Source organism: Ovis canadensis, chromosome 8 (assembly GCF_042477335.2).
Source record: "Ovis canadensis isolate MfBH-ARS-UI-01 breed Bighorn chromosome 8, ARS-UI_OviCan_v2, whole genome shotgun sequence".
Taxonomy (NCBI): domain Eukaryota; kingdom Metazoa; phylum Chordata; class Mammalia; order Artiodactyla; family Bovidae; genus Ovis; species Ovis canadensis.
This window is the reverse complement of record NC_091252.1, coordinates 83571253-83588805: the sequence shown is the minus strand read 5'-3', so window position 1 is coordinate 83588805 and position 17553 is coordinate 83571253. Positions and strand designations below refer to the sequence as shown.

At 41.4% G+C, this 17553-nt stretch overlaps 1 protein-coding gene across 1 annotated transcript in view; it reads right to left on the bottom strand.

Annotated features, from left to right (window-relative positions):
* SASH1 (SAM and SH3 domain containing 1) overlaps window positions 1-15204 on the bottom strand; it is a 261529-nt gene extending 246325 nt beyond the window's left edge. Inside the window, exon 1 of the mRNA XM_069598656.1 lies at window positions 15110-15204. Within this exon, the coding sequence (XP_069454757.1) occupies window positions 15110-15130 (21 nt within the window). The 5' untranslated portion in view covers window positions 15131-15204. The remainder of the gene's footprint in view (window positions 1-15109) is intronic.
* Window positions 15205-17553: the final 2349 nt, after the last annotated feature.

The following is a 17553-nucleotide window of genomic DNA, read 5'->3' as shown; positions in this document are numbered from 1 at the left end:
ACGCTTAGACCATTCTTCCTTTGAAAAGTAAAGCAAGAGGGAAAACCTTCGACCAAAATTACCATATAAAATTGTACTCAGACATCTTGGGGTTCAAGGAAAATACTGGAAAAGAGAGAAGTGTGTTGCCTCTCATGGCTTTCTGAAAAACAAGGATAATGTCAATACCATGCCCTCAGCTAAACCTTGTAAAGGGTCCTCTGACTAGCATCCTGGGAAATGGCTTTTCTTAGGTCCCCCAACACCCAGGGACCACAATGTAAAGTCACACATACACAGCAGGGTGCTAGGCGCTTGTCCTGTTGAACCCATGTCACAGCTGTGGCAAGGGGATAGTGTATTAGCTTCATCCTCATTTCCAGGTAAAAAAAAGAGGGGATTGTGGGGCCACTTTTCTAAGGCTACAGATTGGCAACTCTTGGAGGCTGGATTCAAGAGCAGGCAGCCCCATTTCAGACCTTACCTACTGGTTTAACAAGTGTGTCTGGTTCCCATGAAGGGGTTGGGGGAGAGGTGAGAAGGGCTGGATCGGGAGAGGAGGAGGTGGTACCACGTACGTTCAGTGTGTGTGTATGTCTTCCTCCCATGGGCATGCCATAAGTCCAACGGGGATTGGGTACAAAGCTGCTTGAATTTATAATTACTCCAGCATAATACGGTCCAAGGCCAAACAAATCAGTCTCTCTCTTCAGTTCTGTCTCTCAATCTCCTGCTCCCTCTCTCTCCTTGTCCCTACCCTTCTCTCATGTCCACTCTTATTCTTTAACGAAAATACCTTTTTTTTCAAAAGTATCTACCGTTTATTTTGTGCTGTTTGCGAGCTTTCTCTCGTTGCGCCGAGTGGGGGCTCCTCTTCGCTGTGGTGCACAGGCTTCTCATTGTGGTGGCTTCTCTTGTTGTGAAGCATGGGCTCCAGGCACATGGACTTCGGTAGCTGTGGGATGTGGACTCAGCAGTTGCAGCTCCTGGGCTCTAGAGCACAGGCTCAGTAGTTGGGATGCACGGGCTTAGCTGCTCTTTGGAATGGGGAATCTTCCTGGACCGGGGATCGAACCTGTGTCCCTTGCATTGGCAGGTGGACTCCTATCTACTGTGCCACCAGGGAAGTCCAACATCCGACATTATTGAAGTTCTGATTCTTAAAAGATCTGAGAGAGACTTCCCTGGTGACCCAGTGGCAGTGACTCTGAGTTCCCAATGCAAGGGATCCCAAGTTCGATACCTGGTCAGGGAACTAGATCCCATATGCCTTATACGCAACTAAAGATCCCGCAAGTCACTACTAAGATCTGGTGCAGTTAAATAACTAAATAAAAATTTAAAATCTGTGAGAATACACATTCAGAATAATAGTTATCTTTGGAGGTGAAAGAAGGGATGTGGTAGGTGAGAGGTACAGAGTGGCTTTAGACGTATAAATAAAACGCCTTGTTAAGCCAGACCATCGGCATGCACTTAATGGCTTATATATTTCCAGCTGAAAAATATGAATATTATTAAATATTAAACAAACTTTTTCACAGTCTGACTAAAAAAAGATTTACTTGGCCTTAAAAATGTGCATACCACTTGACTGAGCAGCTCCATTTCTGGGAATCTATTCTGAGGAAATAATCTAAAATGAGGACAAAGATTTATATGCCAAAGGTTCATCACAATGTTGTTTCTAATTTAAAAATCTTGAAATAATTTAAAAAGTCTAACAAAGAAGAATGATTGGGCAAATTATGCTGCATCTGTGAGCTGGGATATTACAATACTTCTAAAAAATGCTTACAAAGTGTTTTTAAGGGTATAAGGAAATGCATTTGATGAAATTTTAAGTGGAAAAACAGAAAATGAAATGATGCATGAAATAATATTTCCAAGTTTTGGAAGAGGCTGAAAAACAAAAGACTGAAAGAACAAGGCAAATAGTGGGCACCGTTGCCTCGGGTTGTGCAACTGTGGCCCTCTGGACTTGTTCTAAGTTCTAATTTTAAACAACTGAGTATGTATTACTTTTGGGTGGGGGTCACACCATGGATCTTTTGGGATTTCCATTCGCTGACAGGGGTTGAATCCAGGCAACATCAGTGAAAGGCTGGAATCCCAACCACTAGGCCACCAAGGAACTCCCAATATGTATTACTTTTATAAAATGGAGAAAAAGTTGTCTTCCTGTAGGTTCGATCCCTGGGTTGGGAAGATCCCCTGGAGAAGGGAATGGCTATCCACTCCAGCATTCTTGCCTGGAGAACTCTATGGACAGGGGAGCCTGGCAGGCTATAGTCTGTGGGGTCGCAAAGAGTTGGACACCACTGAGTGATTAACACTTTCACTGTCTGTTTTTTTAGGTTCTTGTCATCAAAAATCTTCTACATGTATGTGTATGGCTGAGTTCCTTTGCTATTCACCTGAAACTATCACAACATTGTTAATCAGCTATGCTTGGTCACCTCAGTTGTGTCCAACTCTTTGCAACCCGCCAGGCTCCTTTGTTCATGGGATTTCCCGAGCAAGAATATTAGAGTGGGTTGCCATTTCCTTCTCCAGTTAATCAGCTATACCCAGTACAGAATAAAAAGCTTTAAGAAAAGTCTTCTGGTAGGTTCCTATATTGGCAATTTGGATGACTTTTGTCTCCTGGCCTAAATAATGTGCTGCTGCTGACAAGGCAAGTCCGGGGCTATGGGAGGGCATTCTGGAGTTCCTGGTCCCCAGACAGTTTGGTGTCTCCTGGTTTCTGTCACCTACTCCAAGACTAGATGGAGACGAGGGAAGCCCAGTTGGAGACCCAGGTGGGTACACACCAATGTAGAGAAGAACTGCGGTCACGTGAGGTGATGGTGTGAGGTTTCTCTGGTGTGTACACACACAGACACACACACACACACTCACTCACACACTTGCCTCCCCACGGTGTCGCTGCCCACATTCCACCCGGCCTAAGCGCCATGGGAGGAAGGCATGTGGCAGCAGTCCAGGGGCCTCTGGGGCAGCTGTCTCAGGGCCCAGGTGGCCGCAAAGCAGGAGTCGCAGCTGTGTGTGTCATCGGGGAGGGTTGAGGGGAGCTGCTCTGCCCTCCTCTTTCTTCTTCATGCCCCCTCCTCCTTCTTTAGCCCCATCAGTCACCCGGGGAGGAAAGGGTTTGGCGAATTTAACTAGCTGCCGATAGCTCAGAGTAAGGAAGGAGTCAACCTGGGCTGAGCTGTAAGCACATGATAAGCCTTGTGGAGTGGGGTCCCCAGAGAGAGCTGGGGAGCAGTTGGTTTGGATCTCTTCAGCTTTCCTTCTAGGGATCCGTGAGTGTCTTTCTTTGCTTCCTGGATGTTAGTTAGTTAGAATAGGAAAAATGAGTCCAGGATGTTGGCGGCCTTTTCCCTATTCTAACTACCTGACGCTGGGTATACCTCTTGGTGTGTACTCAGAGAAATGAGCTACGCTTAGAAGCAGAGGCTGCAGCTGAGGGGAGGTCTAGGCTTGCCATAGATTCAGGAGAGGGCAAACAAACAAAAGGCCCCGTGTCTCCTCACCACAATCTTGCTCAAATGTTAAAATATGTACGCTGATTGGCCAAAAAGTTCATTCGGGTTTTTGATGATGTTGCAAAAGTACCCGAACGAACATGTTGGCCAACCCAGTGTATTTATATACTTTAAATACATATTTACATATATTCAAACTATATATAGTTTGATATATATTTTAAAATATATTTAAAGATGTTTGATGTATGTATGTATCTATGCTTGATATATATGTATATGTATATAGGACTTCCCTGGTGGCTCAGACGATAAAGTGTCTGCCTACAGTGCTGGAGACCCAGGTTCAGTCCCTGGGTTGAGAAGATCTCCTGGAGAAGGAAATGGCACCCCACTCCAGTATTCTTGCCTGGAAAATCCCATGGATGGAGGAGCCTGGCAGGCTACAGTCCATGGGGTCACAAAGAGTTGGACACAATTGAGTGACTTCACTTTTCACTTTTCTTTATATAGGTACAGGATTTTTAATTTCATAATATTAGGCAGAGATTAATAAGCAAAACTTATCAAGTCAAGGCCTTACTCCTCTTCCCCCCCAACCACACAGTTCCCTTCTTCACCCCTCCTTCCCTAATATAACCACTGTTAGCTGTTTTAGTTATTTTATTTACTTGTTTCCGGCATTGTTGTCATTCTTCCTAAGTTATGTGCTTATCCTGCTATTTCTTAGGTTTTTCCCCCACTACAGACATACAGATATTATCTACTGATTTCTTAATATGAAGGATGATGATTTAACATTCCAATCTGCCTCCTTCCCTTACCCCCCTCATTTTCCCTTTTTTAAAACCCTCCTAATGTAATGACTGTGTTCTCTCAGGTTCTCTGAGAAGCAGAAAACAAGGAAGCACTAAAAATGAACAAGATCGGACTTCCACGGTGGTCCAGCGGTTAAGAACCCACCTGCCAGTGCAAGGGACATGGGTTCAATGCCTGGTCTGGAAATATTCCACATACCGCAGGGCAGCTAAGTCCGTGCACCACAGGAAGAGACGCCACTGCAGTGAGAAGCCTGGGCTCTGAAATTAAAGAGTGGTCCCAACTCACCGCAACTGGAGAAGGCCTGCTCTCAGCAATCAAGACTCAGCACGGCCAAAAACTAAACCAATGAATAAATACACAAAATTAAATTTAAAAACAATGAAATGAACAAGATAAAGGTGGTGGTTCCAGGGCCAATCTGAAACCACAAAGAAGAGGGGCAAGGAAGGAAGACTGGGAAGGCAAAGCCCTAAACTGCAGGGTCGTTCTAGGAAATTCAAGGCCAGGCTGATGCTGAGACCCAGAATACAGACTGCTCAGCGCAGAATTCTTACACTGTGCAGCCATAGCCAGCTCTGGTCCCCCTGCTCAGTCACTGCTGGAAACCCAGGATCAAGCCTCTCCTGGAGACAACAGTGGGTCCCCAGGGAGGGATACATTCCCCAAAGCAAGCTATCTTTCAAAGGGACGTCTGAGTGATCCACCTCCACGGCCACCACGTTTACATTCTAATTAGTGATTTTATTAGTGTTCAGTGCTTCCATTATCACGACTGAATGAATATGGTTCATAACTGTGTCATATTGTGTACTATAATTGTATTTTCTTTTTTCATTATTTTTCCTCTCTTGGAGTTTTTTTCTTTACTTACTTTTCTATGTATTTGCCCATTATTCTGCTCCAAATATTCTAAGAGTATAAAACACCCTGCATTGTGACAGAACCCTTTGGTGTATTAGTCAGTGCTGTTTCTCTATTTTGTCTACCTGCTCCATCTGGAGCTCTATTCGGAGTTGACCGTGCCTTGTTTATCCTCTCATTTGGCGGAGCAAGTCTTCCAGCAGCTTGTTGAAAGGGCTGAAAGTGATGTCAACATCTGACCCCTGCTATGCTCTCAGTCCACCCCGTATTTGACCATTTCTAAGTCAGCAATCATTGCATCTCAGAATCTGGACATTATTGTTCTTGGCTTCTCAGGTTACTGTTGAGCAGTCAATGCCATCCCGATTCCTGAGGTCTTAGGGTCTTTTATTTATCCCTAGAGTTCTGTAATTTCATAATAATGTGCTTTATTCTCTATGTTGGGTACTGGGTGTGTCTCTCTAATCAGGAAACCCTTGTCTTTCACTTCCAGGAAATTTTTGTTTATTATTTAACTGATTTCTTTCATTTTGATTTTTCAGCTCTCTCTTTATAGAACTTATTATTTGGATATTTGATCTACTGGACTGATCATCTAATTTCCTTAGACTCTGTCCTATATTTCTATCTAGTTCTGGCAGATTTCCCAAACTTTATCTTCTAAGCCTCTTATAATTCGTTTTTGTTTTCAGAAAGTTATTTATTTATTTTTTTTACTGAATGTGTTTTTCTTTCTCTTGCCTCACTGAGCATTCTTAGTGTGTGTATGTGTGTTAAGTCGCTTCAGTCATGTCCAGCTCTTTGCCACCCTATGGACTCTAGCCCGCCAGGCTCCTCTGTCCATGGGATTCTCCAGGCAAGAATACTAGAGCAGGTTGCCATGCCCTCCTCCAGGGGATCTTCCCAACCCAGGGATCAAACCTGCATCTCTTATGTCTCCTGCATTGGCAGGTGGGTTCTTTACCGCTAGAACCACTTGAGAAGCCCATATGTGTGTGTGCTTATATATATATATATATATATATATATATATATATACATACATATACATACATACATATAAACCACACACAAGAGAACAAATTCATACTTTTATTTATTTACTTCGTAGTAAGCTTAAATCTTTGAAGGGTATGTTTGCTCAGTCACTCAATCGCTGTCAGGTCCGACTCTGAGACCCCACAGACTGTAGTCTGCCAGGCTCCCGTGACAACAGATTCTGTGTCCAATGCCTTAGCTCGAAGGTTTGGAATTTGGCATGAGTCATGCCACTGTTTCCATGAGCATGAGCTATCTTTCCCCAGACTACTCCAGTTTTATTTTTCAATTAAGCAATTTATTTTTAAAAATTGAAGTAGAGAACTCTGACTTTGTTAGGTTTTCCGACCAGGAGTTACTATGTTCTTTGCTTTGTACACATAAGCACATCTCTCAGTTACATAGAATTCAATTTTATCTCGAGAATATACACCTTCCATTTTCAGAAGAGCTGTGTGCTCCCTCTGGTTCCAGAGACCCCACTGAGAGCCAGCAAAAATGGCCTTAGACCACAGCCTTCCAGACACACTGTTGTTTTAGAAGTCCTGTTCCCAGCAGGCTTCTGCAGGTTTCAAGATGGCAGAAAGAGCCTCAGTGTGTACTTTGGATGCCCTTCTGTTCCTCAGACTCTCTGCTACCTCTGAGTTCCTTTTCCCCACCTGTTCAGCTGTCTTTCATGTCTACAGCTTTCTTCTGTTATCTGATGATTCTCTGTGTAGGCCTAAGACTGAGCCACCAGAACTCAAATTGGAAGCCCAGCAATGGGGGGCCTCCTTTCCCAGAACCTTCTTAGATCCCAATATGCTGGTTCCTGTGGGTGTTCTCCAGAGCCCATGCCCCACATAATTTATTTTCAGTTTCCTACAGGAGTTGCTACTGTTTCCCTCAATCTATGCTCAATCTTCCCAACTTTTGTTGGCGTTTCTCACTTCTGTAATCCACCTTCCCCATCTTTGCTGCTCTTATGGTTTTATTTTCCCCCTTATTTTCATTTTACTGGGGTTGTGGAGGAAAGAGGACAAAGAGCATATGTCCAATGCAGTGTACTATGTATAGTGAGACATCATGCTTCTTCTGTGCTTATTATTATACTTTTAACACTCTCCATGCCAACATTCTTTTTAAAAAATGGTTGAAAAGGTATATCTTTTGTAGGATGTGCTCAGAGGAAACAACTGATTCTCAGCTTTTCAGATCCCAAGATGTCCTTCTTCTTCGACACTCTTTTGATCTAGTTCTTCATTAAAGTAATGAAAGGTTATCATGTACTGAGGACCTCGGTACGTCTCATTTCATCTTCACAGAATTGCTGCAAGTAGGTATTATTATACCCACTTTACAGACAAAGACTGTGGCTCAGAAAGTTTCTCCAGGAAACTCAGCTGACAAGACGTGGAGCATGGATTCAACTGGGTGCTGACCTGTCTTCCAAGCTGACTGCTCTTTCCAGGGCAGCCTGCTGCCCAACCCAGGGGGTGCTGAGCGCTGGGTGACAGCAGTGACACAGGACTAACATGCCGCGAGCTCGGTGGGAGAATGTAATTTTCATGCAGGCAGAGCCCTCATCTGCCTTGTTGACCTCTGTTTCCCAAGCACAAGAGCAGTACTTGATGCACTAAAAACACGTGATCAATAATTTTTAAAAGTGAATGAATGAATGGATGGATGGATAAATGTGGTATCCTTTAATTCTCAGAGCAACCCAGTCACGTCTTTTGCATTACTCTTGTAAAAGGGTAAAAAATAAGTTTCAGAAATTTGGGACTTCTCCTTTCTGCAGACCTGCTCTTTCTAGAAAGTGGTGTTTTTATGTAATCTGAGGAATAACCTGTGTTAAGGTGTTAGCTAAGACCGAACAGGATAGCTGAGTGGCTTGACTACATGAGTTCAGAATTATTCAGCATTGCAGAGTGTGCAAACAAAAGGGAACCTTCCTAACTGTTGGTGGGAATATAAGTTGGTGCAGCCACTATGGCAAATAGAATGGAAGGTTCCTCAAAATACTAAAAGTAGAGTTGTCATATGATCTGGTAATCCCACTCCCAGGCATATATCTGAGACCAAAACTAGAATTCAAAAAAGACACATGCACCCTTATGTTCACAGCAGCACTATCCACAACAGCCAAGACATGGAAACAAGCTAAAACGTTCATCGACAGATGAATGTAAAGAAGATGTGATACATGTGTACAATGGAATACTACTCAGCCATAAAAAGAATGAAACAATGCCATTTGCAGCAACCTGATGGACCTAGAGATTAGCATACCAGGTGAAAAGAGTCAGAAAAACAAAGACAAATAACACATATCACTTACACACGGAATCTGAAATAGGACATAATGAACTTTATTCGGGCTTCGGCGGTGGCACTAGTGAGGAACTAGCCTGCCAATGCAAGAGACTTAAGAGATGCAGGTTCAGTTTCCTGAGTCAGGAAGATTCCCCGGAGGAGGGCATGGCAACCTACCCGAGTATCCTTTCCTGAAGAATCTCATGGACAGAGGAGCCATGGGCTACGATCTGTAGGGCTGCACAGAGTTGAACATGACCTAAGCGACTTATCAGGCATGCACAAATTTTATCTACGGAAGACACAGACTCACAGACAGAGAACAGACTTGTAGCCAAGGGGAGGGAAACAACTGCTCTTCATATTTTCTTATCCCAAGATGTCCTTCTTTGACACTCTTTTGATCTAGTTCTTCACTGAGGTAATAAAAGGTGGGGAAGTTGGGGAGGGAGGAATCGAGAGCTTTGGTGTAGCAGGTGCTAATATATACCTGATAGATAAGCAACAAAGTCCTACTGAATAGCACAGGGAACTATATTCAGTATCCTCTGATAAACCATGATGGAAAAGACTATGAAAATGAATATATATGCATATGCATAACTGAATCACTTTGGTTGCCATTTTCTTCTCCAGTACAGCATAAATTAACAGCATCAATAAACTAAGCTTAAATAAAAGAAATTTAAAAAAATTCTTCAGCATTCATTTAGCAAAATATTATCAACTGTTCACTGTGTGCTATTGAATTAGGAGACTGAAATTCATTAAATCTCATCCTACTTTCACAGAAATCCTGCCCAGTTTCTGAAATATCTACTTGCTCACTGAAGAATTTGCTTAAAATTCAACCCCTGTTTGAGAATCTGGACCTCATTTTAGTGTCCTGTATTTTCTTGGCGTTTTGGAGCCATTTGATGATTTAAAAAAAAAATTAGTTCCTTGAAGGGCACATCTAACTTAATTTCGCATTTCTATTATGTATTGCTTCAGCTTGCAGGATTTTTAAAAAACGATGGGATTGTTTTGGACACTTGAAAGTGCCTTTTTCTATCTGACCTAGTTTTGAATAGTTAAGCTCTTTTTAGTCAGTTTATGTAAAGCCTTTTATTCTGAGTTTAAATTAAATTAAGTTTTAATTTAATTTAATGTTTACTTCCAGGACACCTGAACGGATGTAGAAATGCTCCAAAGGGGACTGATGTTACATAAGATATTCTCCAACCAGACTGTGATGAGGAAAAAATGAAGACAAAAGCCAAAGCAATCCACTTACTACCCCCTCCCTCTTCTCCTCCTTCCTCTCCCTCAACTACCATTCAAGGAAGAGACAAAGTTCCTCCTGGCTCCCTATTTTTGTGATTCTAGGTATCAAATGCTATTTTCTCTTGTTCTCTTGGGTCAAAGGAAAGAACGCAGGTGGGTAATTAAGTGGATGTATTTAGGGCAGGCAAAACTTCTGGCAACTTCTCCAATAAGCTGACCTACCTATTCATTCAAAAACTATTCCCTAAAACATCAGTGGGACATGTGAATGGCTTAAAATAGAAATGACTAAAACAGCCAGAGAAATAGATAACTTTACAGCACTTGCATAGTTACTTGATTAATTGTAGAAATGCTTATAATAATTCAAACAGGTGGCAAAAGGGAGGATTACATTCTTTCTGCTTGCCTAACACTTCCTTGGATCAGAATTTGTGAAATTAGTTAAAAGTGTTAATTAGTTGACTATGTCCCTATCTTTGATAGGAGAAAATGGAATCAAATTGCTCATAGCAATTTGAGTAACGGAATTATTTTAGAATGTGGACCTGTCAAATTCAATCTAGGAATGCTCACAAACTGTATATTTTATTACTTTTTTTTTTAAGGTCAAAAAATAGATGATTCTTGGGACTTCCCTGCTGGTCCAGTGGCTAAGACTCCATGTTCCCAATGCAGCTGGTCCTGTGTTCAGTCCCTGGTCAAGGAACTAGATCCCACATGCTGCAACCAAGAATTTACATGCCACAACTAAAGACCCTACGTGTAGCAGCTAAAAGACCCAATATGCTGCAATGAAGATCAAAGATCCCCCGTGCCTCAACTAAGATCTGGCGCAGTCAAATAAATACACAAATATCTTAGAAAATGATGATTCTTAAAAAAAAGATAGCACATCTGTATCTATTTTCATATTTGGAAAACTGTTGGGGTGCCAACCTAACTTAAGAAAATTTTCTTTCAAATTCCTTGGATATTATCTGGAACAAAGATGATATCCTTCTGACACTGCAGTCCTATGAGGGTAGCTAAGGTCATCTGACTGTCATCGCTTGTTAGTCCCCAGAGATTCTGATCAGTGTCCCTGAGGCTGACTTACTGGAAATTCTCAGCCCAAACAGCTGGCTGGTCTTGGCATAATGAACTAAATGTTCCTCCATGTTATAAAATTCTATCATTCGAACTCTTCAGGTATTAGAATTATATTTTGAAAAGTCTAGCCATCGGGATGGTGATCAAAGTGGTTTTTCACAGTGTTGCTGACCATGGTGGCTGAACTGGCCATCTGCTTGTGTTGGGAGCCACGTCAGCTGCAGGTACATTCATGTGTGAATTCTGTAGACTCTGGGACCGGACTGCCTCGGTTGAAGCACTGGCTCCCACACATTCCAGTTATGTGACTAGCTGTATATTGACTTTCCTTATCAGTAAAACAAGGAGTTTATGTATCTACCTCACTGGGTTTTTGTGAGGATAAAATGAGCTAATATGTCTAAAGAGTTAAGAATAGTGCCTAGCACCTGGTAAGTGGTATATTAAGTGTAAGTTAAGAATGTATTACTATCATTATTATTTATGTGACGTATTTGAAATTACATAAGGCGCTTTTTGGTTCCAGAAGCATAGGAGTGCATTTGTAGGTATGTTAAACTGGCAATTGCTCCTTTTATAACCCTGGAAATGCAATTTCCCAACAATGCAAGTTCTCATCCTTTCACTTTGCAGCCAGCTCCATTAAACATCTTGCTCCTCATCTCCTCTTTTTTTTTTTTATTTTGCACATACAATATACCCTCTTCCTCCATCAGAGATTACTTAACTCTGCTTTGGAAAATGTTTTTGTGATACTCACGACCCCCGTGAACCCTCTTCTTTTCTCTCACACTTTCAAATTTACTTTATCTTATTTTTAGTTACCCAAGTGACAAGGGAAGTGGTGGATAAAAAGTGGAATCATGTTGTTGACAAGCTACATCAAAATGAATGGGGGAGTTGCAAAATGAGAGAGTCCAAGGCTTGATAGGAGGGGCTTACATTCCTTCTGCATTCAAAGTTCTATGTCTGCCCATTCAGATCCATATTTCCTTACCATTTTATCTTCTACCTCATATGGGTTAAGCACTAGACTAAAGCTTTTAGATTATCATTTAATGCTCACAGTAACTCCTTGAAGGTAGGTATTATCTCCCATCTTACAGATGAAGAAAAACAAAAATAGAGAGGTAAATAGTATACAAAGACCACATAACTGGGGAGTAGAGAGCTAGAGTTAGAACCCATGCATTCTTATTCCAAACTCCATTCTCCTCCCACTACTCATAATCTCTTCTTTACATAATCATAGAAGCAAAACAATAATGGTCAAATTTCACTAATATCAGGCCCTTGAAACAAAAAATCCCGTTCAGAACATAGAAGTTTCCATATAGCTCTTTATTGTCTTCTAAATAAACCAACCATTTATTTCTACAGAACTCACTCTTCCATCCATCCTTTCCCCCACTTATCTTTCTAATCATCTCTCTATTCTCTATCCATCCAATCACATATCCATCCATTCATCCATCTATACTTTTATTAACTATTTAGTATATTCTGGGGTTGTAATAAGTCCTAAATGAGTCCCTACCTTTAAGGAATTCTCAATCTAGGGAAAGGAACAACATATAAATGAAATTTGCAATATACTGGGGTGAACATTAATACATAGTGGTTTTACAAAGTGTAAGAAGAGGAGAGGTGGGGAGGAGTGTTTCTAACTCTTCTCAGGGGAAACTTTCCAAACTAGGATCTCTGGTATTTTAGAAGGTCAGAGAAGGAACCATTTGAAATTGGGCAAAGTTTTCTCAGAAGCGTTTGTGCCAAAGGAGGAGAGAAAAAGGAATCTGAGGCAATATAGAGGGGTTTAATGTTTCAGTTGATTGAGAGCTTGCCAGAAACCAAACGTGGAGGAGGATATTTCAGACCCCCCCCAAAAAAACCTTGTTGGTGGAAAAGTACATGAAAATTATTTGCTAGGATTCCAACTTAGAGTATCATTCAAAAGAGCAGACAAAGCACCAAGGATAGGTGGTTAGGGTTTAGATAAAGAAAGGACTGGTGTGCAAGGCCAAGAATTTAATTTTCAAGGATATTAAAAATGCTCTCAAAAGCATTATTACAGTCCATTGTAAAATTATATCATTAAAAATTACAGTTAATTGTAAAATTTATTCTTCAATGCCCTTAAAATAAATAGTAAATGTTCTTTCTGTCCATTTCCAGAAACTTGTAACAGATTCTCTATATTTGGGGGTAAATTTGCATTCAAAAGTTGAGCTGGGAGCCTAACCTTGTTTCTGGGGAATAATGCGTTCTGAATTCTAAACAACAGTTTACAAAACTCTTTGTGACTTGGTGTGGTGGAATAGCCTCAGAGACCTGCCTGATGTTCAAATATGGGGCAAGGAAAGATGTGCCCCAAATGAAGACCTGCTTATTCTGTTACTCAAAATGTGGAAAGAGAGGCTTCTGGAAGTGAATTTTACTTGAGGTAATGGTAATTAAGTTTTTGATATTGGTTTTAACCTGGATGTCTCTGCAACCCACCCTACTTTTTATTTTCTTCCCAACCCTCTGGGATTGAAGTTAAATAGGTTAGTTAAATTAAGATATATAAATCTATCTTTATATAAATATCTCTATAACTAGCATCATCTGCCAAAGAGGAGGCTGATCTGAACTGGAACTGTTTCTGTAGATTTCAAGGCTCATTTGCCAGTCTCCTTAGCTGGGACAGAGCGATGTTTCTAAGCCTGAGAATTCCTCTTTCTGTCTGAGTTGATCAATACATCTTTTTGCATCCTCCAGCACAAAAACCCAAATGTGCTTCCTTTTCTAAAAGGGAGCCTCTGTCTTGCTGGGATTAAGAGGGCATAGTCCCATGACACAGTTTGCACTCAATTTTTGGCATCCAAAATACCTTCCCTCTTTCAAGAACTGTGGGCAGCCAGTCAAGAGGGGACAGTATTTTGGCATTTGGGCTGAATATCCTACCTGCCAACTGGGCTGCTCTTAATACATTGTTTCTGAAACTGGGGGAAGCACATGTAACAGGAACAGGCTTTGTGCTGTCAGAACACTTGTGATGAGCACATCTGTACCGAGCTCAGAGGAAGCCGGCCAGCTGTGTTTGTTCACTCAGACTCCTGAACACTCTCGCAGGGCAATTGTTACCTCTTAAGACTCGTATTTCATTTCTTTACTTTATTAATACCATAACCACGGAATCACACACTTTATACACTGTTGCCCTGACTGACATTCTAGCACTTTTCTCTCAATTGCTCATCACCTTCTAGGCTTTAGTTCTGGTGTCAATCTTCTCAAAGAGGGGAGTGGAAATTAACCCAAACAGAGGTTCACGGGCTCCATATGTTCAAACTGATGCTTCTTCCAGGGCTCCCTTCCACAATTCTATTTTCATTCAGCAAGTATCGATTGGATAGCACTTGGACTAGGTATTGTCCCCAGCTTCTCGGAGAAAATGATGAGTGGAATAGTCTTCTGGAAATAACCCGAGAGGCCTCCTCCACTCCCCAAAGCCCAGTCCAGACCTGGAAAAGGAGCCAGAAGGACCTCGGGAGCCAGGCAGGGGCTGGGGAGGGCTTGGCAAGGGGGGCAGAGCGTAGCTCAGAATCCATGCCTCAAGCCACGGGGCTCTCAGACCCTTGTTCACAACCCCTGTACCCTTCTTTTTCCTTTAATCAGTTTTAATGAGCAAATCTGATCTCCTTTTTAATTTAGAAGAAAAAGAACCACACATTCTATAATAGACTGTTTCCACAGAAAAGGAAGGGAAAAAGTTGTTCAGCCAGCTGAGAAGAAGACTTCAGTAGGATATTAAATGCTAAAAAGTTAATCAGACGGTCCTGGTCCCCTGAGGCTTGGAATATGAAGTTCAGAGTTCCATCCCTCATTCCTGGCATGTGAGGAAATATTTTCAGATAATTTCATAGATAAGCCGAGGGTGGAAAAGCTCTGGCTCTTAAACAGTAAAAACTTTTCTTGGCTTACAGAATTGTTTTAGAGTCTTGGGGGCAGAATTTTGCATAAATATCTACATAATTTTTGAATATATTTTATATAAATGATAAGTCACAAAAACACAAAACCTAGCAGAGGAATTTCTAGACAGCAGAGGCTTCCCAGTCTTTCGGAATTCTGATCGATTCATCAATGGCATTGAAAATCCCACCACCAAGTTATCTCATATCTGTTCGCTACCACAGTCCCCTCCTGAATATTCCTGCCCAAAGGTCAGAAGGATACTTCCTTACAGAAAAACAGTCTTAAATTTCAAAAACAGACAGCCTACATACCCTGCCATCTTGATCCTCCATGAAGGGAGCTGCCGTGTTGCTATCAGGCCATACGTTCGAATGTCCTCCAACTTCCTTTCTGACTCAGATCGAATGAATTCGCAGCGCTGATGTAAGGCTCTTAATAGGAATCTGTTTTCAATTCGGGGCAGATGTGGGACACTCTTGTAGCTCTAGGGATTATCAACTTTAAAACAAATCGCCTTCAGGATGATAAGTCAAGAGGCAGTAACTGCTTCCTGAGGCCTCCTTGGGGTTCCTTCCAAATGCTTAACATATAACACAAGAACTATGGCTCAAAAGAAGGTTTTGCTCCTGAAGTTCCCAGGCTTTAGAATGAAGCTTGCAAATACTCCCCAGAAACAAAGCTTGTAAATACATCTCAGAGCAATGAAACAGAAATTCAGATATTTTAGTAACATGCAAAAGTGATCAAAATGTTCTTGTCTCCCCCTCCCCCCTCCCCTTGCTGCCCCCCTCCCCCCATTTATCAGCACTGTGTTTGTTTCATGGATTAGAGTTTTTCTACAAATTGAAATTGAACTGTTCTGGTTCAGAGTTTTCTTGGCTCAAGGAAAGGAAGGGGAGGACTATTCCAAGACTTCCACAGAGAAACATCCAGAAATCAATTTAACACGATAAGTTTAATGTTCTCAATTAGCATTCCCACAGCACCAACTGCCTACAACTCAAAGCACGCTTGGTTCCGAGACACTCTGTACGGTTGGCTCATCCACCAGGATTTTAGACTCACACACACAAAAAAGATAGCTGTTGCTTAATATAGTTTAACCCAAGTTAATAACCCTGAAAAGAGGTTAAAAGAAACTACTAACTTACGAAACAATCTGAGGGCAAAAATTTAAGACTATTAAATGAAATTTTTCAAAATTTTACATACAACTTTAAAATATTAAAAGTCAGTGTGTGTTTCCCCATAGAAGCAGACACAGATAAGTTTAGGTAAAAATTCGATCCCTGGATTGGGAAGATTTCCCTGGAGTAGAAGATGGCAATCCACTCCAGTATTCTTGCTTGGAGAATCCCAGGGACATAGGAGCTTGGCGGGCTACAGTCCACAGGGTCACAGAAAGTCAGTCATAACAGAGTAGACAGACAGACAGACAGAAACATTAATGAAGAGTTAGAAAACAGTCACAGTAAATTACATATTTAGAAAACACAGTCTATTCTTTAACATGAATGAGTGTGGTGTAACGAAAAGTCACCCACCAGTGAACACTAGGACTACTGTTTTTCTTATCTTTAAAAGACAGATTAAATTTTCCACTAGCTTACACATGTGCTACATACAATTAAGCAGCATTATATGGAGGCATTAAGAATTCTGGATGGAACATAAAGAGACCTATCCCCAGATCTCTTTCACTAGAGTGTCTTTGGGCAAGCCACTGCCCAGGCCACAGTTCCATTGGCTGAATTAGGCAGGCAGCTTCTAAAATCCAAACTTTATATGTCAGTTATAAGGTTAATGCATTAATGATGCATTAATCAAGACTTGGTAGAAAAGAGAAGGCAAAGGCCTCTTCCTTCTTTTGTTTTCAAGAGTAATCATTAATGGCCACGAGCTGGACATCTCAGACAAAATTTTTTCTGCCTTGAAACATATAAGTATGGCCATAAGGGAAGTTTCCGCTGAAAAGCTGAATGTGAAGAGTAAAGAATGCTATTAATACAACTTATTCAAGTCAGACACACACACACACACACACACACACATACATATTGGCTTGATGGGTATGGGAAAATGGTAACCTAAGGCATTCCTCAGAATTCTCATCCTGCTCGTCGGCATTAATAATGTACTTGGCAAATTTTTTAGGATTCATTGACTTTTTAATTGAATGAAGTAAGTAAAGTCAGACGTTGTTAGTGAACAGTGAGTTGTTTTGAAAGATGGGGATAAAATGGGGAACACCTGGTGTGGAAGATGGAAAGTGTGAAGTGGTAAGAAAAAAAAGCAGGAATTACGAGCCTAGCTCTAGGGCTGCTACTGCTTAGCCTTACTGCTCCCTTAGAGGTGTCCATCTTCTCATCTATACAAGGATGGCATTGGTCTTTCCGCCCTCTTAGCTGCCCAATAATCAAAAGAGAAATTTTACTCAATAGGATGTAGCTTTTAGAGTTTGATTCTCAGAAGCACTGAAACCAAGACTATAAATTCAGTTCAGTGTACACCTGAGAACAATTATAGATCAGGCAGAGATCCACAGTTAATCTGTGATACAATCTTCTCCCCAACTATGGGACATCCCCACTTACCTGCAGAAAAGAGCTCAGATATACCGGTAAAGTCCCGTTTTTGTTGCTATTGCTTAGTTGCTAAGTCTGTCTGACTCCTTGCAACCCCATGGACTGTAGCCTGCCATGGGATTCTCCAGGCAAGAATACTGCAGTGGGTTGTCATTTCCTTCTCCAGGGGA